At 52.2% G+C, this 21,872-nt stretch overlaps 1 protein-coding gene across 1 annotated transcript in view; it reads right to left on the bottom strand.

Annotated features, from left to right (window-relative positions):
• The window catches only part of pkhd1l1.1 (PKHD1 like 1, tandem duplicate 1), a 248,397-nt gene that overhangs the window by 100,300 nt on the left and 126,225 nt on the right, over window positions 1-21,872 (bottom strand). The window contains exons 50-61 of the mRNA XM_085993995.1: window positions 20,728-21,757; window positions 17,974-18,165; window positions 16,110-16,261; window positions 13,552-13,714; window positions 12,671-12,809; window positions 12,085-12,173; window positions 11,213-11,364; window positions 9,750-9,879; window positions 9,128-9,246; window positions 8,297-8,426; window positions 5,193-5,366; window positions 909-1,012 (exon numbers count right to left, since the gene is read on the bottom strand). Coding sequence (XP_085850121.1) covers window positions 909-1,012; window positions 5,193-5,366; window positions 8,297-8,426; window positions 9,128-9,246; window positions 9,750-9,879; window positions 11,213-11,364; window positions 12,085-12,173; window positions 12,671-12,809; window positions 13,552-13,714; window positions 16,110-16,261; window positions 17,974-18,165; window positions 20,728-21,757 — 2,574 coding nt within the window. The remainder of the gene's footprint in view (window positions 1-908; window positions 1,013-5,192; window positions 5,367-8,296; window positions 8,427-9,127; window positions 9,247-9,749; window positions 9,880-11,212; window positions 11,365-12,084; window positions 12,174-12,670; window positions 12,810-13,551; window positions 13,715-16,109; window positions 16,262-17,973; window positions 18,166-20,727; window positions 21,758-21,872) is intronic.

Here is a 21,872-nt window from a genome sequence, read left to right as displayed (position 1 = left end):
AAACTCTCCCGCCGTATAGGACTGACCCGCCCCCCTCGCCCCCCCCATCGGCTGAGAGAAAGATGGTTACGGCCCATGGAAGGAGCGTTTATGTCGCAGCCTGTCAGACTGTTGATCAGCTTGGAAATCCTTCCGCTGCTTCACACTGTTCTCCAAGGGAAGAGTGCGAGGATACCAGAACAACGACAGTGCAGTGAATTTTACAATGAGCGTTTCCGCTGCAGAGCTTCGAGTGACAGGATGGTTATCGGGAAATATGGACTGTCAGCTGTGGCTCAGTGGGTAGCACACTCGCCTCTGAGTCAGGAGGTTGTGGGTTCAAGTCCCACTCCAGGGACTTGAGCACAAAAATCTAGGCTGACAATCCCAGTGTAGTGCTGAGGGAGTGCTGCACTGTTAGAGGTGCCGTCTTTTGGATGAGACGTTAAACCGAGGCCCCGTCTGCTCTCTCAGGTGGACGTAAAAGATCTCACGGCACTATTTTGAAGAAGAGCAAGGGGAGTTCTCCCCGGTGTCCTGGCCAATGTTTATCCCTCAATCAACATCACTAAAACAAACAGATTATCTGGCCATTATCACATTGCTGTTTGTGGGAGCTTGCTGTGCGCAAATTGGCTACCGCCTTTCCCACGTTACAACAGTGACTACACTCCAAAAAAGTACTTCATTGGCTGTAAAGCGTTTTGAGACGTCCGGTGGTCGTGAAAGGCGCTATAGAAATGCAAGTCTTTCTTTCTTTCTTCAAAGGTCGATGCGGCTGGGTCACGGCCGCAGACGGGGAACACTGTGCCCGAGTTCCCGGTATTCACACCCGCCCACTCCTCACCGGGACGCCAATGCGGAAAATGAATCTCCGCAAAGAAAAAAAAACCCCACACACAAACTGCTGAAAAAATACTTCTACAAACCCGTCCAAGATTGAGAAAAGCCAGAGAGTATCGCGGGTCGTAGTAATCCAGGTAACCTTTCTGCCCGCTGTGATAGAATTCAACATCCTGGATTCTGGCGTAACCTACAGAACAAACGAAGGCAACAAAAAAATTAAATCTTCTTCAAATGCTGCAAAATTAAAAGGCTTTTGAAGAGTCGATGATGGTCAGTCAGAGTAATGACCCGTGAAGGTCACTGGGGGGGGGGGGGGGGGGGGGAGCTGGTGGCACATTTCAGTCTAAGCGTAATTCAAATCAAAAGTTACCCTTCCCTGCTTTAACGTCAAGAGAGGTTAAAGTGAAATTCTTTCACCTTTCGCCTCAATGAAGACAGCAGAGGAATTTCTGATCAATGTGTCAACACGTTTGTTACTAAGATCACCGTGCCCGATCTCAACACGGAAGCGTTTGTGGGGTTTACAGGACGGGACGCCTGGTCACTCCTCGGACTGCTTCAGACAGAAGTTTCATTTCTCCCTTGTGGACTGAGAATGTATGTGGACGATTTATTGATGAGGATCAAACTTAACGCTCCAAAAATGGAACATGGTTACATGCGCCCCTCCACCTGACCCCCAGCTGGTACACGCCCCCCTCTCGACCTGACCCCCAGCTGGTACACGCCCCCCTCCACCTGACTCCAGCTGGTACACGCCCCCCTCCACCTGACTCCAGCTGGTACACGCCCCCTCCACCTGACCCCCAGCTGGTACACGCGCCCCTCCACCTGACCCCCAGCTGGTACACGCCCCCCTCTCGACCTGACCCCCAGCTGGTACACGCCCCCCTCCACCTGACCCCCAGCTGGTACACGCCCCCCTCCACCTGACCCCCAGCTGGTACACGCGCCCCTCCACCTGACCCCCAGCTGGTACACACGCCCCTCGCGACCTGACCCCCAACTGGTACACGCCCCCCTCTCGACCTGACCCCCAGCTGGTACACGCCCCCCTCCACCTGACCCCCAGCTGGTACACGCCCCCCTCTCGACCTGACCCCCAGCTGGTACACGCCCCTCTCTCGACCTGACCCCCAGCTGGTACACGCCCCCCTCCACCTGACCCCCAGCTGGTACACACGCCCCCCTCCACCTGACCCCCAGCTGGTACACGCCCCCCTCCACCTGACCCCCAGCTGGTACACGCCCCCCTCTCGACCTGACCCCCAGCTGGTACACGCCCCTCTCTCGACCTGACCCCCAGCTGGTACACGCCCCCCTCCACCTGACCCCCAGCTGGTACACACGCCCCCCTCCACCTGACCCCCAGCTGGTACACGCCCCCTCCACCTGACCCCCAGCTGGTACATGCCCCTCCACCTGACCCCCAGCTGGTACATGCCCCTCCACCTGACCCCCAGCTGGTACACGCCCCCCTCTCGACCTGACCCCCAGCTGGTACACGCCCCCTCTCGACCTGACCCCCAGCTGGTACACGCCCCCCTCCACCTGACCCCCAGCTGGTACACACGCCCCTCTCGACCTGACCCCCAGCTGGTACACGCCCCCCTCCACCTGACCCCCAGCTGGTACACGCCCCCCTCGTGACCTGACCCCCAGCTGGTACACGCCCCCTCTCGACCTGACCCCCAGCTGGTACACGCCCCCCTCCACCTGACCCCCAGCTGGTACACGCCCCCCTCCACCTGACCCCCAGCTGGTACACGCCCCTCTCCACCTGACCCCCAGCTGGTACACGCCCCCCTCGCGACCTGACCCCCAGCTGGTGCACACCCCCCTCGTGACCTGACCCCCAGCTGGTACACGCCCCCCTCCACCTGACCCCCAGCTGGTACACACCCCCCTCCACCTGACCCCCAGCTGGTACACGCCCCCCTCCACCTGACCCCCAGCTGGTACACGCCCCTCTCCACCTGACCCCCAGCTGGTACACGCCCCCCTCCACCTGACCCCCAGCTGGTACACGCCTCCCTCCACCTGACACCCAGGTGTAGAGAGCCTCTGTGACCTCACGGATGCAGCGATGGACGGCAAACTGGGAGATGTTCGCTACGTCTCCTGCTGCAGATTGGAAGGATCTGCTGGCGAAGAAACTGAGGGCCACGGTGACCTTGAGGGCCACTGGGAGAGCAGTGGTCATCCTGCTCTCAGGCTGCAGGTCTGGTTGCAGGATGTGGCAGAGTTCTGTGACCACCTCCTTGGTGAAGTGCAGCCTCCTAATATACTGCTCCTCGCTTAAGTGGAGATACGAGAAGCGCTCTCTGAAGACCCTAGGTAGGTAAGACCTTCTGTTGAGAGCCCTCCTGGCCCCCTTCCTCCTCCCTCCATGCACATCTTCTCAACTTCTTCGCTGCCTCCGCTCCCTCACCCTAAGATACTCGAGTGCGAGGGGGACTGCCAGTAGAGCCCCAATGACTGTCAGCAAGTGTTGTGAGCAGAAGCCTTTAAATAAGATTGAAGGCGTTCTCCATTTGCCCCAACACTCCCTGTTACCTTAGGACCTTGAAAGAAGTTTCTAAAGCTGCTAGAGTTGCAAGGAGTTCCACAGAGCCAGTCAAACTGAAGAAACATGTCAGCTGCAAGTTGATGCTGATGATTCCTTTCCATATCACTGCTGGAGCCTGCTTCCTGCCTGTCAACGCTTGGTCAGCTGGTCGCAGTTACGGCATGCCGGTCGGTAAGTGGAGCGGCGAAGTCGAAACTTGCAGATCGGGTGTCAAGTGAGCGTTGCACTCTCACTGATGTCACGATCTGCATAATCTCCATAATTTTGGCGAGGGCCACCATCGGCAGTGTTGCCAGTCATCCGAAAATGGCGGTCGCTGTAGATACCGCTGGCAGCGGATGGAAGGGTGGCGGCCGCCATTTTCCCCCCCGAATCTGGCGGTAACTGGTGGTTATTCTAGGCCTATTATATTCAGTTAAAAAATCTTTCCTGACCCATTGTTGAGGATTAATAATTTTGTAATATAAAGATTTGGAAAATGCATCAAATCTGAACTTTTGAGTGTTTTATGAGGTAATGTTTTGATTATGGAAATTTATTGAAGACTGTATGGCCTAGAAATTAGGTTTGCCTCCGCCAGGGCTTTTGCGCCCGAAATTTTGCGCCCGCGATAATTGCCGCTGCGCCCGCCAAAAATTCAGCTGCCCCGCGCCCAGACGGCTGCGGGCGCTAATGGAGGGTTTCAGCGCCTCGCTATGGGCGCTGAATGCAGGTTTGCGGCGCTAATCCCCCGCTGCGGCACCCGATGCGGTGCGGCAGGCTGGGGTACTGCAGGCCTCCTCCTTCTGTTAAGGAGGAGCTGCCTGCAGCCGACCGCTGACCGGTCGATTCGCCCGACAAATGAGCCCGGCACCTCGGAGAAGTGCCGGGCTCGCGGGCCACACACATCAGTGCCGCGGGGGGGTGGTGGAGGAGTCCGGGGAGGGAGGTGCGGGCAGGCGGCCACCGGGAAAGCGGCCGGCCGCCGCTCCACCTTAATGCGCCGGCGCTACGTGCTGCAACATCCCGTTGAACAATCGTTGGTTGCGGCTGCCACGGGCAAGGCGGCCGCAACTGAATTTGGGCGTCCGGCCGCGTTACCACGGCAACCGGGACGCTGCGCACACCGATGACGTCATCGGTGCCGGCGCAGCGCTACCGGCTAACGCCGATGGTAGGGCCCAACGCAATTTCGATCGCGGCTATAATTTCGGCGCAAGGCCCTCTAACGCCTCTAATTGGGCGCTAACCCCACCGAATTTCTAGGCCTATGAGTTGGTATCGCATTAACAGTGCACACTTTGCACGCTCTGGGAGTGTACACCAGGAAATCACACACCCCCAGCCTGTGATTTTTCAGAGCATTCATTGCAATCAGCAGGAACTTTATGCTTAAATACGTAACTGCAAGAACGTAAAGATCCCACGATCCGCCTCAGTCTTCACACCCCCTAGCCCACGTTCCTCGTGTCCCCTAATCTTTTCCAATGCCCCCTGGTCCAGGATTCCTCACAGTAGTCCCGTATCGTGGGACAAGCCCCGGTTTTCCTAGTACCTTCCTCTCCAGTGGTCTCGGAACCCTGGGACCTCGCCTCAAAGAACTCCTGGACTCGCCGCCCTTAGCCCAGTGCTGACAGATCCCAAGGGCCAGCTGATAAGCCAATATCCCTGGTGATACTACCTCACGTCATCCTCCCGCCCTTATGAACTTCACACTCGCCAGGAGCAATGTCACAGAAGATCTTGTAGATTACATTTGTATAGTTTTTTTTTAAAACAGAGATATAATGAGAAAAAAAACAATAAAAGTAAGAGATACCTTTGAACTCCAGGTCATTATAAGTGAAGGAACTGATCAAGACACGTGCGCCGAATGATTCGTCCACCCAGCCAGGATAATCCTGACCCGTGATCTTGATGTTTCTACTGAGGAGGCCAATATCTGCTGCCAAGGTGTAGCTCTGCCCGCTTTCTTTCACTTCGTGAGTTTCCGCTTGAATTAAAACAACAAACCTCCGTTCACATTGATCCGTGGAGACAGCTTTTGATAAACATCTCACTCAACAAAGAATGGATCACACCAATCTGGATTGAATTGACTTATTAGAGTAACAAATTTGGTGGCAAAAATGATTGGACTCTTGCATTACGGACTCATGGGAGAGAAATTGGGTGAGTAGCGTCACCTGTTAGTGCCTAAAGAGGCAGTCAGTGGCTGTAGCGCAACTGGCTGCGTCTCCGGCGATATTCAGTAGGGGCGCTAATGGTGGCGTTAGGTATTTGCGCTGCGCCGCCACCGATGACATCATCGGTGTGCGCAGCGCCCCATTCGCGCCCCGTTCGCGATATTTGGTAGCAAACGCCGCAGTTGCGCCGCTCGCTACCCGCGCCCGGTTCACGGGGCCTTACTGTGCCGGCAGCGGCGCAAGTTAAGGTGGAGGTGCAGGGTGGCCGCTTTTTCGGCGGCCGCCTGCCATCACCTCCGTCCCGGCCTCCTAACCACCCCCCCACCGCGGCATTGCCGGCTGTTTCCCAAGAGCCCGGCACTTCTCCTTGGTGCCGGGCTCATTTGCCGGCACTCGCGAGCGGGGATCGCGCTGTTGCAGGCACCTCCCCCTTAACAGTGGGAGGAAGGCCTGCAGTACCGCAGCGTGCTGTGCCGCAGCGTGTGGCACTGCGGCACGTTGCGCTGCAATAATCAGTTTCAGCGCCCTAAGAGGGACGTGGAGCGCCTCGAGCCTCGCCCCGTCTCCCTCGAGGGGCACTGAAACTGAATTTCTGGCGATCGGTATCACACCGATCGCTGCGCTAAATCCTGCGCTCAGGCGACTTTTGCGCCACTTTGGTGCCCCAACCCAATTTCTAGGCCATAGAGTCATAGAGAGTCATAGAGTTATACAGCACAGAAAGAGGCCCTTCGGCCCATCGTGTCCACGCTGGCCATCAAGCCCTGTCTATTCTAATCCCATTTTCCAGCACTTGGTCCGTAGTCTTGTATGCTATGGCGTTTCAACTGCTCATCTAAATGCTTCTTGAATGTTGTGAGGGTTCCTGCCTCTACCATCCTTTCAGGCAGTGAGTTCCAGATTCCAACCACCCTCTGGGTGAAAAGGTTTTTCATCAAATCCCCTCTAAACCTCCTGCCCCTTACCTTGAAACTATGCCCCTTGGTTATTGACCCCTCTACTAAGGTGAAAAGTTCCTTTCTATCTACCCTATCTATGCCCTTCATAACTTGCATTCATTTACTTTTGTTAGTACAATGCAATAATAATATTTTTGAAAATGCATTTTTGGTTCCTCCCCCTCTCCAGTCGGATTTCATTCCTTTGAAGTGACTTGGGATGTTTTTACTACATTAAAGGCAAGTTGTTGTTGTTGAGGCTATATGGTGGGTCACTGACCTATGCCCCCAGACATGGCGGGTCACTGACCTATGCCCCCAGACATGGTGGGTCACTGACCTATGCCCTCAGACATGGCGGGTCACTGACCTATGCCCCCAGACATGACGGGTCACTGACCTATGCCCCCAGACCTGGTGGGCCACTGACCTATGCCCCCAGACATGGTGGGTCACTGACCTATGCCCCCAGACATGGTGGGTCACTGACCTATGCCCCCAGACATGGTGGGTCACTGACCTATGCCCCCAGACATGGTGGGTCACTGACCTATGCCCCCAGACATAGTGGGTCACTGACCTATGCCCCCATACATGGTGGGTCACTGACCTATGCCCCCAGACATGGTGGGTCACTGACCTATTCTTGGGCCTTCATCTAACCTTCTCATGAAGTGCATGAGGGGTCTGTCAATGACCCTCCCTCCCTCTGATTTTCTCTCCCTGTGAGAAGCATCCTCCAGGGACTGGGGGGGAGGGGAGTTGGCACCCGAGATGCCCCCTAGCGGTGAGGATACCCACTTAGACCAAGCAAATGAAGGGACCTCCCCCTTAAACCCGTGAACCGTGGCAGGGTCAATGGCGGAGGCCTTGGGGTGGACACAGCCCGGCATTCACACCGAGATAAGTCACCGTCCCCCGTGGATTTTGAGCCCTTGTGGTTTTTCTGAGGATTACTAATGAGCTGCCTCGAGCCAAGATTGGCCATTAGTTCCAAACCAGGGACGACTTACCTCTGTAAGGTTACAGGCAAGCACCCCATCCACCAGATCACTCACTTCCCTCCCCAGACACTTATGTTAAACCTGTATCGAACCTTAGTTAGACCACACTTGGAGTACTGTGAACAGTTCTGGTCACCATATTATAAAAAGGATATAGAGGCACTGGAGAGGGTGCAGAGAAGATCTACAAGGATGAAAGCAGAACTGCGAGGTTATACCCACCAGGAAAGGGTGAGCAGGCCGGGACTCTTTTCTCTTGAAAAGAGAAGACTGAAGGGTGACCTAATAGAGGGTGACCTAATAGAGGTCTTTATAATTATGAAAGATTTTGATAGAGTGGATACAGAGAGAGTGTTTGCGCTTGTGGGGAAGAGCAAATCTAGAGGCCATCAATATGAGATAGTCACCAAAATATCAAATAGGGAATTCAGAAGCAACATCTTTACCCGGAGAGCGGTGAGAATGTGGAACTCGCTACCACAGGGAGTGGTTGAGGCTTACAGAATAGATGCATTTAAGGGGAGGCTAGACAAGCCTATGAGGGAGAAGGGAATAGAGGGTTATGCTGATAGAGTTAGATGAGGAAGGATGGGAAGAGGCTCGAGTGGAGCATAAACACCGGCACAGACTGGTTGGACCCAATGGCCTGTTTCTGTACTGTAAATTCTGTGTAATTCCCTCCCTTCACCCCCCGCCCCCACCCCTCGAGGTTATTCTGCAACAGGGGGGGTGTCCAGGTCTCGATTATGACAGTACCAAGGGACCTGCTGGAACATCCAATCAGCTGGCACCTACCGATGTGTGTGTATGAAAGTGACTCGTTCAGAACCAGCGTCCTTCTGTCAAAGGAGACGGAGCGGATTGTCCTGGTTTCCGTCTGCTCAGAATTGTAGCTGGTTGTCGTCACTAAGATCTCATCACCTTCCTGCTCAAAATGAGTATCAGTTAGCTGGCTTCATCCAGAAAGAGCTGAACCATCAGATAAACTAGATCTCGTTTACAAATTCCCCTTTAGACTGGTTTAAGTGGATTGGTTTTCCAGGAGTCAGTCAGAACACGCGATAGATTCAATCATTGGCCCCCGGGGCAGGGCTGGGGAAATCGCACCCTTCGCAGAACTCCGCCTCTGATGGGTTTGGGGGTGGTGGGTGTGGGGAGGAGGGTCAAGGAGCCATAGGCATGTGGGGGAGACCCCCAGCTCCCTCCCACAGAAGACCCCAGAAACGCAGGTAGTAGCTGGCCAGCCTGCGGAGGGAAGGTGGGGTGGGAGGGGGCAGGGTGTTAGTTCCCCCTCCACCCCCAGAAGAATCTGGATGCCCAGAGCGGCCATGTTTACAAAGGGGGTTGCTTCGACCCATGCCCCCCCCCCCAAGAAAAAAGCACTCATCTTTGGGGGTACAGGCTCGGATCCTGACCTCGTCCCCCAGAGGAGGGTCCCACTTCCACTCCTTTAGATGAGACCAGGGACCCAGCTGATGGCCCCGAGTGCAGGAACTCCCAACTTAGTAGAGTCCCAAATGCCTGGTCTCACTCCCCCCTACCCTTGTAGAAGTGGGCAGAGATACACCCCGAAAGAAGCCATCCAAAATCATCAGCGCAAGGCCATACACAGGGATCAGCTCTTACCTGCCAATCAACAGCTTCTGCCAGCGTTATGTTGGTGGAACCAGCCGGCGCTGTTAAAGCAAGTTTGGTCTTGTAGACCAGATGAGGAAGACCATGAAGTTCCAGTCCTCCAAACACACCTACAGAACGAGAAAGAAGAACACAGGCATGGCAACCCCTGGCACGAGCGAAAACTTCAGAAACAATTAATTGACAACTCCAAAAACAGCCCTGAATACTGCACCTAAAACAAGTCGTTACACCGAGAGTGCAGTGGGACAAGGAGTGAAATCAGGAAGCGCTTCTTCACACAAAAGAGTAGTGGAAATCTGGGACTCTCTCTCCCCCAAAACGCTGCCATCACATCACCAATCCTTTGTATCAAAGTGATCAGAATCATAAGGTGAATGTCAGGGATGGGAAACTACGATAATGGCCTGAGAGAGTGGAACTCCTTCCACGAGTGCGGAGAAGACGAAGAGGAGATGCAACAGGTTTTTTTTTAAATGGTGAAGGATTCTCGTAGAGTGAGTGGGGAAAGATTATTTCCTCCGTTTTCTTGCTTTGTAACCTGCAGTTAACAAGTTTTTCAAAAGATATTTCATCAATAATGAATCTGCAAAGGCCCTCTGCAGTGACTCACCCAACACCTTTGACCCCTGATTCGGTCCATTTGGTAAAGGCCAATCTGGAGTCAAATGGTTTCCTCTCAAAACAATCTGCAGCTCTCCTCGGAAAGGTTGCTCCTGCGTGCCTGCGATAAGCTTTCCTCCCTGCAAAAAAAGCACCGACAGTATTACAGGTGAAGTTAAACGTACCAGCCCTGGGGGCAAGCACAGTGACAGAGGAGGCAGCAGCACTGGCAGACTTCAGTCTAATCCCACTTTCCCCTCACTCCCCATACCCTTTAATATCCCACCCAGTCTAATCCCACTTTCCCCTCACTCCCCATACCCTTTAATATCCCACCCAGTCGAATCCCACTCTCCTGCTCACTCCCCATACCCTTCAATATCACACCCAGTCGAATCCCACTCTCCTGCTCACTCCCCATACCCTTTAATATCCCACCCAGTCTAATCCCACTCTCCCCCTCACTTCCCGTACCCTTTAATATCCCACCCAGTCTAATCCCACTCTCCCTCTCACTCCCTGCACCCTTTAACATCCCACCCAGTCTAATCCCACTCTCCCCCTCACTCCCCACACCCTTTAATATCCCACCCAGTCTAATCCCACTCTCCCCCTCACTCCCCGCTCCATTTAATATCCCACCCAGTCTAATCCCACTCTCCCCCTCACTCCCCGCACCCTTTAATATCCCACCCAGTCTAATCCCACTCTCCCTCTCACTCCCTGCACCCTTTAATATCCCACCCAGTCTAATCCCACTCTCCCCCTCACTCCCCGCACCCTTTAATATCCCACCCAGTCTAATCCCACTCTCCCCTCACTCCCCACACCCTTTAATATCCCACCCAGTCTAATCCCACTCTCCCCCTCACTCCCCACACCCTTCAATATCCCACCCAGTCTAATCCCACTCTCCTGCTCACTCCCCGCACCCTTCAATATCCCACCCAGTCTAATCCCACTCTCCTGCTCACTCCCCACACCCTTTAATATCCCACCCACTCTAATCCCACTCTCCTGCTCACTCCCCACACCCTTTAATATCCCACCCACTCTAATCCCACTCTCCTGCTCACTCCCCACACCCTTTAATATCCCACCCACTCTAATCCCACTCGCCACCTCACTCCCCACATCCTTTAACATTCCTCTTTTTCAATAAACATTCTAATCCTTTTTATTGATGGATTCTACTTCAACAACAGTTTGTGGCGCAGAATACATATTCTAACCACCCTTTGTCTAAAGATTTTTTTTGTAACCTCCCCTTCAATTTTTGTGATTATTTTAAATTCCTACCCTCTTGTTACCGACCAATGGAAACAGTCGATCATTATTTAACTCAGCGTAACCCAACACAATCTTGGCGACCGCCATCAGGTTAACCCTTAACCTCCTCACCTGGCGAAAGTAGCCCTCAATTCTCAATCCTCCCTTACATTTCTCAGAGATAGGGATGCAATGGAACTTTACCTGAATTGAAATGTATGTTGCATTCAGGACAATGTTCACGTAGGACGATGAATGATTGCCCGACGTCAAATTCTCGTCCTTAATTTCCAAAATGCCATAGATGGTAAGATTATACAGTGAAGGAATTGGGACGTCCACCACCAGCCATACTTCTGCAGGAATAATTTGTTTAAACATGAACAATTAGCTTTTCATTCACCAACCTTTTGCTTATTGGAAACCCCCCCCCCCCCAAAAGCACAGACCTGTCTCTCGCCACCTTGACCCCACCCCAAATCCCGGTGACGGTGTCACAGACACATCTGAGGTGGGTGACCGTGCCAGTTGTTGGTACGACGAGGGTACCCTCCCCGCGGAGCTGCCATGATTTTGGAATGGCACCGTGACACTCCGTTGGCAGGAGGAGATGGTCAGTCTGGCTGAATATCAAGAGGCTTCACCAGGTAGTGGGGTTGTTGCTCATTCACTGGTGGGCCCTCTGGCATCCAAGTCCTGAAGTCTTCAGGTGTCAGCTGTGGCTCCATGGGGAGCACACTCGTCTCTTGGTCAGAAGGTCGTAGGTTCATAGTCCCATTCCAGAGACTTGAGCCCATAATCCAGGCCGACACTCCCAGTGCAGTACCGAGGGAGCGCTGCGCTGTCGGAGGTGCCGTGTTTCGGATGTTAAACCGAGGTCCCGCCTGCTCCCTCAGGTCAAAATAACAGATTCAATGTGAGGAAGAACAGGTATGTTCTCCCTACTGTCCTGCCCAATATTTATCCCTTAAACAACATCCCTTAGGGACCTCCTTAAGATATGAAGAAGTCGATAGTGAAATAGTGAATGCACTTTTGTGTTAGGGAAGTTGGTTGGTTTAGTCATCACTCTGTACCTGGCAGGATCACCACGCTGTCACCATCACCAGGAACCGTGTAGTTGTTTTCCGGCGAGGATTTCCAGAACGAAGAGTTCGACCACATACTGGAAAGGAAACATTTTGGAGAATGGGTATCACTCCTTATTCTATTTGAGAGGTAAATGTCAATTACTGCAAGTGCAAAAATATTGAAAATAGATATAAATATACTGTTGGGAGGGTCGGTAACCACAGCACACAGGTTTAAGATAATTGGCAAAAAAGCCAGGGGGAGATGACGAATTTTTTTTATGCAGCGAGTTGTTGTGACCTGGAATGCGCCGCCTGAAAGGGTGGCGGAGGCAAATTCAATCGTAACTTTCAAAAGGGAATTGGGTAAATATTTGAAAAGGGAAAGTTTTGCAGGGCTATCGGGAAAGAGCAGGGGGGAGTGGGACTAATTGGAGAGCTCATTCAAAGAGCCGGCACAGGCACGATGGGCCGAATGGCCTCCTCCTGTGCTGTAAGATTCTATGAATCTGTTGCAACAACTAGTTTTCTGTTTGAATATTAACCATCCCCTCCCTGTCCTCGCCGGTCTTTACTCAATGTAATGTCTTACTTGTGTTCAGCAGGTGCACTGATCATCGAGGGCACCGCTGCACAGTTTCGGAAAAAGCAGCGGAAGACACGAAAATGAACATCTACGTCAATCATTGTTGGGTCGAGGCTGGCCAATTGTGAATCGTGCTTTCCTGTAACTGGAATGTCATTTCATTATCTCAGGAGCTGTGGACATTTTAGCATCAACGAGGCCTTACAGCAATATGAAGGAAATAAAAGGCATACAGAAAGACAAAACAAATGTCATTCTTTGTGACTATCAAAATATAACTTTTGAAACATTAATCCATGGCTGTTACCTCTCTGTTTATTTTAAATTGAATGCCTATTTGGACAGCTGCAAAACCACTGATGCTCCCCAGGTGGTGCTTGTGAGCCACCGGCTAACACACAGCTGAGCAGCAAGATGCCAGACTCCAAGGATTCCAGACAACAGACACCATTCCAGAGTGAAGGACGAGGGAAGAGCGTTACCTTTCGTCGTTGACCTGAAACGTTAACTCTGTTTCTCTCTTGACAGATGCTGCCTGACCTGCTGAGTATTTCCAGCACTTTCTGTTTTTAATTTCAGATTCCCAGCAGCCACAATATTTCGCGTTTGGGATAGTCTGCCCTGAACAGATTATAAAGGGTCATTTTCCAAGTCTGCACTCCTGGTGTTGGAACCTAATCCACTCGGAGCCCCACCAGGAATCCGGACTCAACCTCCGCCCCCCCCCCCCCGCAGAATCCGGGCTCCCAGTGCTATGTGCGCCCTTTCTGCTGTGGAGTGTCCGATCCGTTGTGTGTGTTCTCGAGTCCTAAAGTTCTTCACATCCAATGGACTTTCTTCCGCAGCGCAGTCATTGTTATGCTGACGAGCCCACTACCCAATCTTACCCAGGTAATACAAGGTCATATTTCCCTGGTCAAAGTACCAGTCACCATTCACGTTGTTTGCCCAGCTGAGAGGCTGGAGTGAGCCATTGCGTCCCGGGTCCATGATCTCAAAATGATCTGGGCGATCAGTGAGATTATGGGATATTACAACATGGTCGTTCTCCTGCAAGTCAAACAAAAATTGAACCATCACCAATCGCCTCAAACCAGAACTTGAACATTCTTTTTTCACAGGACTTCAAAATGGTAGAATTTCAAAAATTTGCAGGTGACACAAAACTTGGAAGTATAGTGAACAGTGAGGAGGATAGTGATAGACTTCAGGAAGACACAGACAGGCTGGTGGATTGGGCGGACATGTGGCAACTGAAATTTAACACAAAAGTGCGAAGTGATACATTTTGGTAGAAAGAATGAGGAGAGGACATACAGGAAACATTTTTTAATCCGGCACGGACGGGACCGACGTGGTGCCGGTTCATCAAAAATTCCGGATAACCGAACGCTATAGTAAAAGCTACGGAGCGGAGAGCTCCGTATAATGCAACAAACCCTGTGCTTCAGAACAATGGGCACAAGTTGCAAGCGTCTCTGTAGCTTAGCAACAGCTGCAGCCACACCCTTGCACAGCAACAAATGGAGTAAAAAAAGTGATAAAACTTACCTGAACCTACTCCTGAATTTTGCCGGTTAACCGAGATTTCTGGTTATTTAGGTGCCGGTAAATTGAAAGTTTCTTGTATAAGCTAAAGGGTACAATCCTGAAGGTGGTGCACGAAGAGAGAGACCTGGGGGTATGTGTGCACAAATCATTGAAGGTGGCAGGGCAGGTTGAGAAAGCGGTTAAAAAGGCTTACGGGATCCTGGGCTTCATAAATAGAGGTACAGAGTACAAAAGCATGGAAATTATGATGAACCTGTATAAAACACTGGTTCGGCCCCAACTCGAGTACTTGTCCAATTCTGGGCACCACACTTTAGGAAAGATGTGAAGGCCTTAGCGAGGGTGCAGAAAAGATTTATGAGAATGATTCCCAGGAATGTGGGACTTCAGTTACATTGATAGACTGGAGAAGCTGGGCTTGTTCTCCTTGGAGCAGAGAAGATTGAGAGGAGATTTGATAGAGATGTTCAAAATCATGAGTGGCCTGGACAGAGTAGATAGCGAGAAACTGTTCCCATTGGCGGAAGGGTCGAGAACCAGAGGACACAGGTTTAAGGTGATTGACAAAAGAACCAAAGGCGACGTAAGAAAAAACTTTTTTACGCAGCGAGTGGTTAGGATCTGGAATGCACTGCCTGAAAGGGTGGTGGAGGCAGACTCAATCACGGCTTTCAAAAAGGGAGTTGGATAAGTATCTGAAGGAAAAAAATTTGCAGGGCTACGGGGAAAGGGCGGGAGAGTGGGACTTGCTGAGAGCCAGCACGGGCTCGACGGGCCAAATGGCCTTCTTCCGTGCTGTAACCATTCTATGATTCTATTCTAACTGCTCTCTCCTCTCCTCGTCTCTTCTCTCCTCTACTCCCCTCCCCCTCCACCCCTCCTCCATCTTTCCTCACCCTTCTCTCCTCTCCCCTCCCATCCCCCTCTTCTCCTCTCCCCCCAACGCTGCCCCCTCATCCCCTCCCCCTTCCCTCCCCTCCTCTCCTCTCCTCCCCTCCTTTCTTCTCCCCTTCTTCCCTCTCCGTCCCTCCTCCCCTTCCCTCTCTCTCCACCCCTCCCCTCGCCTCTTTAACACTCTCCGGTTTAGTTGGTGTTCTGTATGAAGGGCTTCAGCTTTTCACCTTCACATTTCAATGTGATAATCCAAATTCATGATAACGTGTTTGTTTAAAAACATGCAATGAGGTAACTTTAGTTACGCCCAAAGTATAATTGGGTGGTACCAAAGTGGGACCATTCTAGATCTCCCTTCTTCCCTCATTGCCTCCTCCCCCCTAACAAACAAGTGGAAGAGACTACGGGGCTGAAAATCTACAGCTTGTGATACGGGAGGTTAGACCCCCACCAACGACCCCTGTCAATGTTTACAGGGTCAGTGGGAGGACTCCTCATTTCCAGGGGATGAGTAGGCACATTTTTGGCACCTGCCTGCCCTTGGTGGCTGGTTGCCTAGGACCCCCCGACCCCTGATCCCAGCCATTGTCCCTTCTGACCCCTTGGAAAGGAGGTCAATCTGTTTGAAAAAAAATAAAATCCTTCTCTGCGGTGGGATTGCATGGCCGGGACCCCAATGGTGAGGGCCCACGTTGTGGAAGTCCGTACCTCTTGCTTCACTGGGGACACAGTCCTCTACTGATACACGGGGTCTTGACTGAGCCCAATGACCCTATGGTTCTGGCCCTGACAAGGTAACCAGGGAAGTCTCTGGAGCGGGACCATGAGCCCTCAACCTTCGGACTCAGAGGCAAGAGTGCCATCCACTGAGCAATGGCTGACACCTTGCATTGAAATAGGATTCTCAGGCAGAACACAAAATGCATGAGAGAGGGCTATGAGTAAGGAACATGCACAGTGCTTAATCTGCTGACATTGCACTCTCCTTTTAATAAAGTACCTTTAAGTGATAAAATGTGGCTCTGTAGGAGATGTTGGTGATATGTTCCGCATCTTTGAAATACCAATTAAAGGTCTCGTTGTTGGGAATGAGAGCCATCCATCCGGGTCTGTGTGTGAGACGAACTTCCAGGAATGGGATAATGCTGAACCCTGCATCAACACACCAGAAAATGGAAACTGCATCAGCTCATTTTAATAAAACATATAACAGGGTTCTACATTTAATCCTTCAGAAAGGAACAGGTTATCACCACCACCTCCAAGTTCCTCTCCAAGTCACACACTATCCTGACTTGGAAATATATCACCAATCCTTCATTGTCGCTGTGTCAAAATCCTGGAACTCCCTCCCTAACAGCACTGTGGGAGCACCTTCACCACACGGACTGCAGCGGTTCAAGGTGGCGGCTCACCACCACCTTCTCAAGGGGCAACTAGGGATGGGCAATAAATGCTGGCCTTGCCAGCGACGCCCACATCCCAGGAACGAATAAAAAAAAATGACGAAACAATCTGGAATATTTCCTTGCTATCTATGTGTATATATAAATTATTAAAAATCTTGAACTTCCTGTTTATAAACCTCACTTGGTGGGATCACAATTTCTGGTAACATTTGAGACAGTGCCTGCCTACGAAAAGTTTTATAATGGGCATTTGCAATGTAAACTGTTGCTTGTCACGGTCTGTTGATGAACCAATCAAATCACTTTAACTGTTTTTTTTGGGGGAAGAGAAAACAGTAACTGAAATTTATAATGTTCAAAATAAGGCTTTAAACAAATAAAACATTTAGAAAGATACACATTACTCAATATCATTAAATTTACCCAATTAATTTTTTTTTTGTGTTTTTTAATACCTTCCTTAAAGTTTTTACTTAAGGCCTCCAGCCCGTCTTAAAAAGCACGGGTTTCAACTGAATACGTTTACCTCGGAAAAGTTGCACAGAGCTTCCAACTACACCTGTGCAGTTTGCAGCATTTCCCAGCGTGCAATCGATGCCTCAGCAGGACTTAAATGGTCGAAGGCACATCCTTTCTTCTGTGAGGGAACAGGACTAAACTGTACGCTGAACAATGTTAACTAGTGCAGGGAACAGGACTAGCTAAAATTCTCATCCTTTGTGTTGAAATCCCTCCGTGGCCTCGCCCCTCCCTATCTCCATAAGAGAGCCCCAGGTGGGCAGAGGAAACGCTTCAAGGACACCCTCAAAGCCTCCTTGAAAAAATGTAACATCTCCATCGACACCTGGGAATCCCTGGCCCAAGACCGCACAAAGTGGAGGCGAAGCATCCGGGAAGGCGCCGAACACCTCGAGTCTCTTCGCCGGGAGCAAGCGGAAGCCAAGCGCAGGCAGCACAAGGAGCGCACGTCAACCCAAGCACCCCGCCCACCCGCCCCTTCAACCACCGTCTGCCCCACCTGTGACAGACTGTAGGTCCCGCATCGGTCCCATCAGTCACCTGAGAACTCATTTTTAATGTGGAAGCAAGTCATCCTCGGTTCCGAGGGACTGCTTAAGAGAGCCTTTACAAACCTCCGTGATCTCTGCACTTCCCCCAATTCTGGCCCCTTGAGCATCCTCGATTTTAATCACTCCACCATTGGCGGCCGTGCCTTCCGCTGCCGAGGCCCTAAGCTCTGGAATTCCCTCCCTAAACCTCTCCGCCTCTCTCTCCTCTTTTAAGATCCCCCCTTAAAACCTACCTCTTTGACTAAGCGTTTGGTCACCTTAAATCGCCTAATATCTCCTTATGTGGCTCGGTGTCAACTGGGGTAATTTTGAAGGGCAGCTGCAACAAGGCAGGATGGCATAGGAACTTCTACCCGAAGATGTAGAGAGTGGAAATGGAACGCACCGTGAGAATTCGACAGGATGACACTTCTTTTTTGCAGAGATGACGGTGAAAGCAGACTGAAAGCCAAGCGATGGAAGGTGACTGTGGAATCACACACAACACCGGGGTACCCTCGGCTCCACTCCGCTGACCAGTGACACCGAGCGGGGTCCAAGAGCGAGCTCTGCGGAACCACCTTATAATCGGAATTACCTGCAAAAAACAAAAAGGCCAGTTTGTAGCACGCGTCGGTCAGGTACAGTCCCGCCTGATTAGACGTCCTGCAACAGTATGCTTCTCTCTGCGTTCCTCCTTGTAGCGGAAGGCCAACGCAATCCGGGCCGCAGAATTCTCCACGGCCACCGTCAAAATCATCAGCCAACAGGCACATTCCGCAGGTGGCCGCAAAAGATCCCACGACCACTAGAATGAAGAAACGCAGGGCAGTTTTCCCCCCGGTGTCCTGGCCGATATTCATCCCGCAACCAACAGCACTAAAAGCAGATTATCTGATCATTATCACATTGCTGTTTGTGGGAGCTTGCTGTGCGCAAATTGTCTGCCGCGTTTCCCGCATTACAACAGTGACTCCACTTCAAAGGTACTTCATTGGCTGTAAAGCGCTTTGGGACATCCTGAGGTCGGGGAAAGTGCTATATAAATGCAAGTCTTTTTTTTTCCTTTCTCCCCTGGGATTTCCCCCACCACCGCCCCTCCCCTTCCTTCCCTCAGGTAACCAATCTTGGAGGCCCAGTAGATCTCATGGCCGCTCCGAGCAGGCATGGATTTGGCACTTGGCCGCCCCCCCCCCCCCGCCCATGAATGTTTGCCAGCAAAGACGTTTGATGGCACAGCTGATCAACTGCCTTGGGAGGGAAGAATCCGGTTTCTCTTCAGGGAACAAGGTGAAAACGTCGGGAGGAAGGATATTCACGGTGGAGGAGCAGCACCGGAAGGTCTGGGTGGTTTTGCCCTGTTCCAGGGCTCCTCCCTGACACAGGGAGCTGGCCTTGCCTCACGCCACAGGCCTCAGTGGAAGCAGGATGCAGACCTGGGGAGTCCTGAGCCCCGCCCTGCTACAGTCGTTCAATAGGCTGTGGGTAACAGAGGTGGAAAGGGCGGGGAATTCTGGCAGATGACCATCCCAGAACTGAGCGGTTATACCCACCAGGAAAGACTGAACAGGCTTGCGCTCCTTTCTCTAGAAAAAGAGAAGACTGAGGAGTCTTTAAAATGATGAAGGGGTCTGATAGGGTAGACATAGAGAACACAAAATACAAAAAGATGCTGGAAATCTGAAATAAAAACAGAGAATGCTGGAGATACTCAGCAGGTCAGGCAGCATCAGTGAAGAGAGAAACAGAGTTAACGTTTCAGGTCGATGACCCTTCGTCAGAACTGGAAAAAAGCAGGAAATGGAACAGATTTTTAAGCAAGTTTAGGGGCTGGGAAATGGGGGGAGGGGATCAAAGAACAAAAGGGAAGGCCGGAGATAGGCTGGAAGGCGGAAGAGATTGAGAGACATTAAGAGATATTCAAGGCGAGAGGAGATGGTAATGGGACAGGTTAAGAAACAAAGGATGGCTCTCGATGAAGTGTAAATTGCGCTGGCAGAATGAAAGACATAGAGAAGATGTTTTCACTTGCGGGTGAGACCAGTACTAAGGGCCATAAATATATGATAGTCACTAATAAATCCAATAGGGAATTCAGGAGAAACTTCTTTACCCAGAGAGCGGTGAGAATGTGGAACTCGCTACAAGGAGTAGTTGAGACCAATGCCCCCTCTTATTTTTGTTTGGGTGCGCGACCCCTTTAAGAGGCTGCGTGGCCCATTCACAGTTTCAGTGCAAAACCTTACATTGAAAAAGCTGGTCCCGCGCAGCCCGGGGAGCGGCAGAGAGGTGCACGACCGCACACTTTACAGGGACCGTTGGCTGAGGTGAATAGCATAGATGCATTTAAATGGAAGTCAGGCAAACACATGGAAGGATCTGTTGATAGGGGTGAGATGAAGGAGGCTCGTGTGGAGCACAAACACTGGCACGGACCAGTTGGGCTGAATGGGCTGATTCTGTGCTGTAAATCTATGTATTTTCCACCGGTTCCGCCTCTTTCCAACATCACCAACAAAGGTTATGAATGTCGAAGCGTGTCACCCCAGAGTTCTTGGGGAACGCCCCCCCCACCCCCACCAATCCCGGTGCAGCACCAATGAGGCGCAGACTTGACATAACCAGGTCACTCAAGAAGCTCGACACCATCCAAGACAAAGCAGCCGGCTTGATTGGCACCCCATCCACCACCTTAAACATTCACTCCCTCCACCACCGGCGCACCGTGGCTGCAGGGTGTACCATCTACAAGATGCACTGCAGCAACTCGCCAAGGCTTCTTCGGCAGCACCTCCCAAACCCTCCCAGCGACCTCTTCCACCAATAAGGACAAGGGCCACAGGAGCATGGGAACACCACCACCTCCAAGTTCCCCTCCAAGTCACATACCATCCTGACTTGGAAGTATATCGGCCATTCCTTCATCGTCGCTGGGTCAAAATCCTGGAACTCCCTCCCTAACAGCACTGTGGGAGAACCTTCACCACACGGACTGCAGCGGTTCAAGAAGGCGGCTCACCACCACCTTCTCAAGGGTAACTAGGGATGGGCAATAAATGCTGGCCTTGCCAGCGATACTCACATCCCATAAAAACAAATTAAACACCACCCCCCCCCCCCCCGCCAAATCAGCACCTGCCCCCGAATCCGTCGGCCTTACCTGTAAGAGACCCGTCAAGATCGTGCAGGACCAATTCGTGCTCCCAGCGGAAGGCAGCCTTGTTCACGGCGTGAAAGTACTGAACCCCGCTGAATCTCACACTCCAGCCTCCGCACCGGTCCGTGCAAACCCCATGGTTGTTGGTCAGCGCCAGGGCAGCACAGCGCGCTTGGTCAAAGTTCACGAACCGTACGGACGATACGGTCAGCCCTTCACCAAAGGGTAAGACGATGCCTGTTGTGGTGCAATAGCCGTAGCCGAGACCGAGTTCCTTCACGTGACCCACAATCGTCGCGTTCTTAATCAGCGCGCCGCTGGCCTCGCCCCACTCCGCCACGTAGCGGCGCATGAGGCGTTTCATTTCTATGCCGGCCTGCTCATTATTGACCATCAGGAAGTTGTGGAATTGGAGAGCGCCGCCGTCCACCCACTCCGCCCCTTTCTCGCAGTTCCACGAGGTCAGCGACTCGAAGCTGGCGGCTTCCGGCGACCCGGAGCCGCACCGCCCCCCTTTTGTCGGGTGGTACGCTTCGAAAATCCACAGCCCGAACCGGCCATAGGAGTGCACGGTGTTGTTGAGGAACTGGCCCAGGGGCACGTTGCGCGGGCAGACGAAGGGAGTGTGGGAGGGTCCGGCGGGGTGCTCGAGCAGCCGGTACCAGAAGCCGAAGTGCGTCCCCCCTGCGGCAGCGTTGTGGCGGACGGTGTTCTGGGGGTTGGTCAACCAGAAGGCCGCGGGGGTGAGATCGTCGTTCAGGAGGCTGGTGCTCTGGCGGACCATGACCGCCAGGTTGTACTGCAGGATGTTGCCACGCTCGATGCCGTCCTCGATGAAGAATGCTCCCCCTCTGATGTCGTAAACCACATTGCGCTCCACCAGGAGGCTGTGTGTGCCGTGGATGGTCACGGCCCTGTTAAACGTCCGGTGTATTGCACAGCCTCGCACGTATGACTGGTAACTCAGGTTTCCCATCAGGTGCCAGTGTATTGGGTACCGCCCCAGGCGGAAGGCTTGCCCTGCATGATATATCTGGGAAAGAGAGAGCAGCTGAATTAAAAAAAGAAAAGAAACCCTTGCATTTCTATAGCGGATGTGAAAAGATCTGGGACATCCTGAGGTCGTGAAAGGCGCTATAGAAATGCAA

The sequence above is a fragment of the Somniosus microcephalus genome, chromosome 7, assembly GCF_052327205.1.
Source record: "Somniosus microcephalus isolate GS21.2 chromosome 7, FLI_Smic_1.0, whole genome shotgun sequence".
NCBI classification, from domain to species: Eukaryota; Metazoa; Chordata; class Chondrichthyes; order Squaliformes; family Somniosidae; genus Somniosus; species Somniosus microcephalus.
This window is presented reverse-complemented; position numbering and strand designations above follow the sequence as displayed.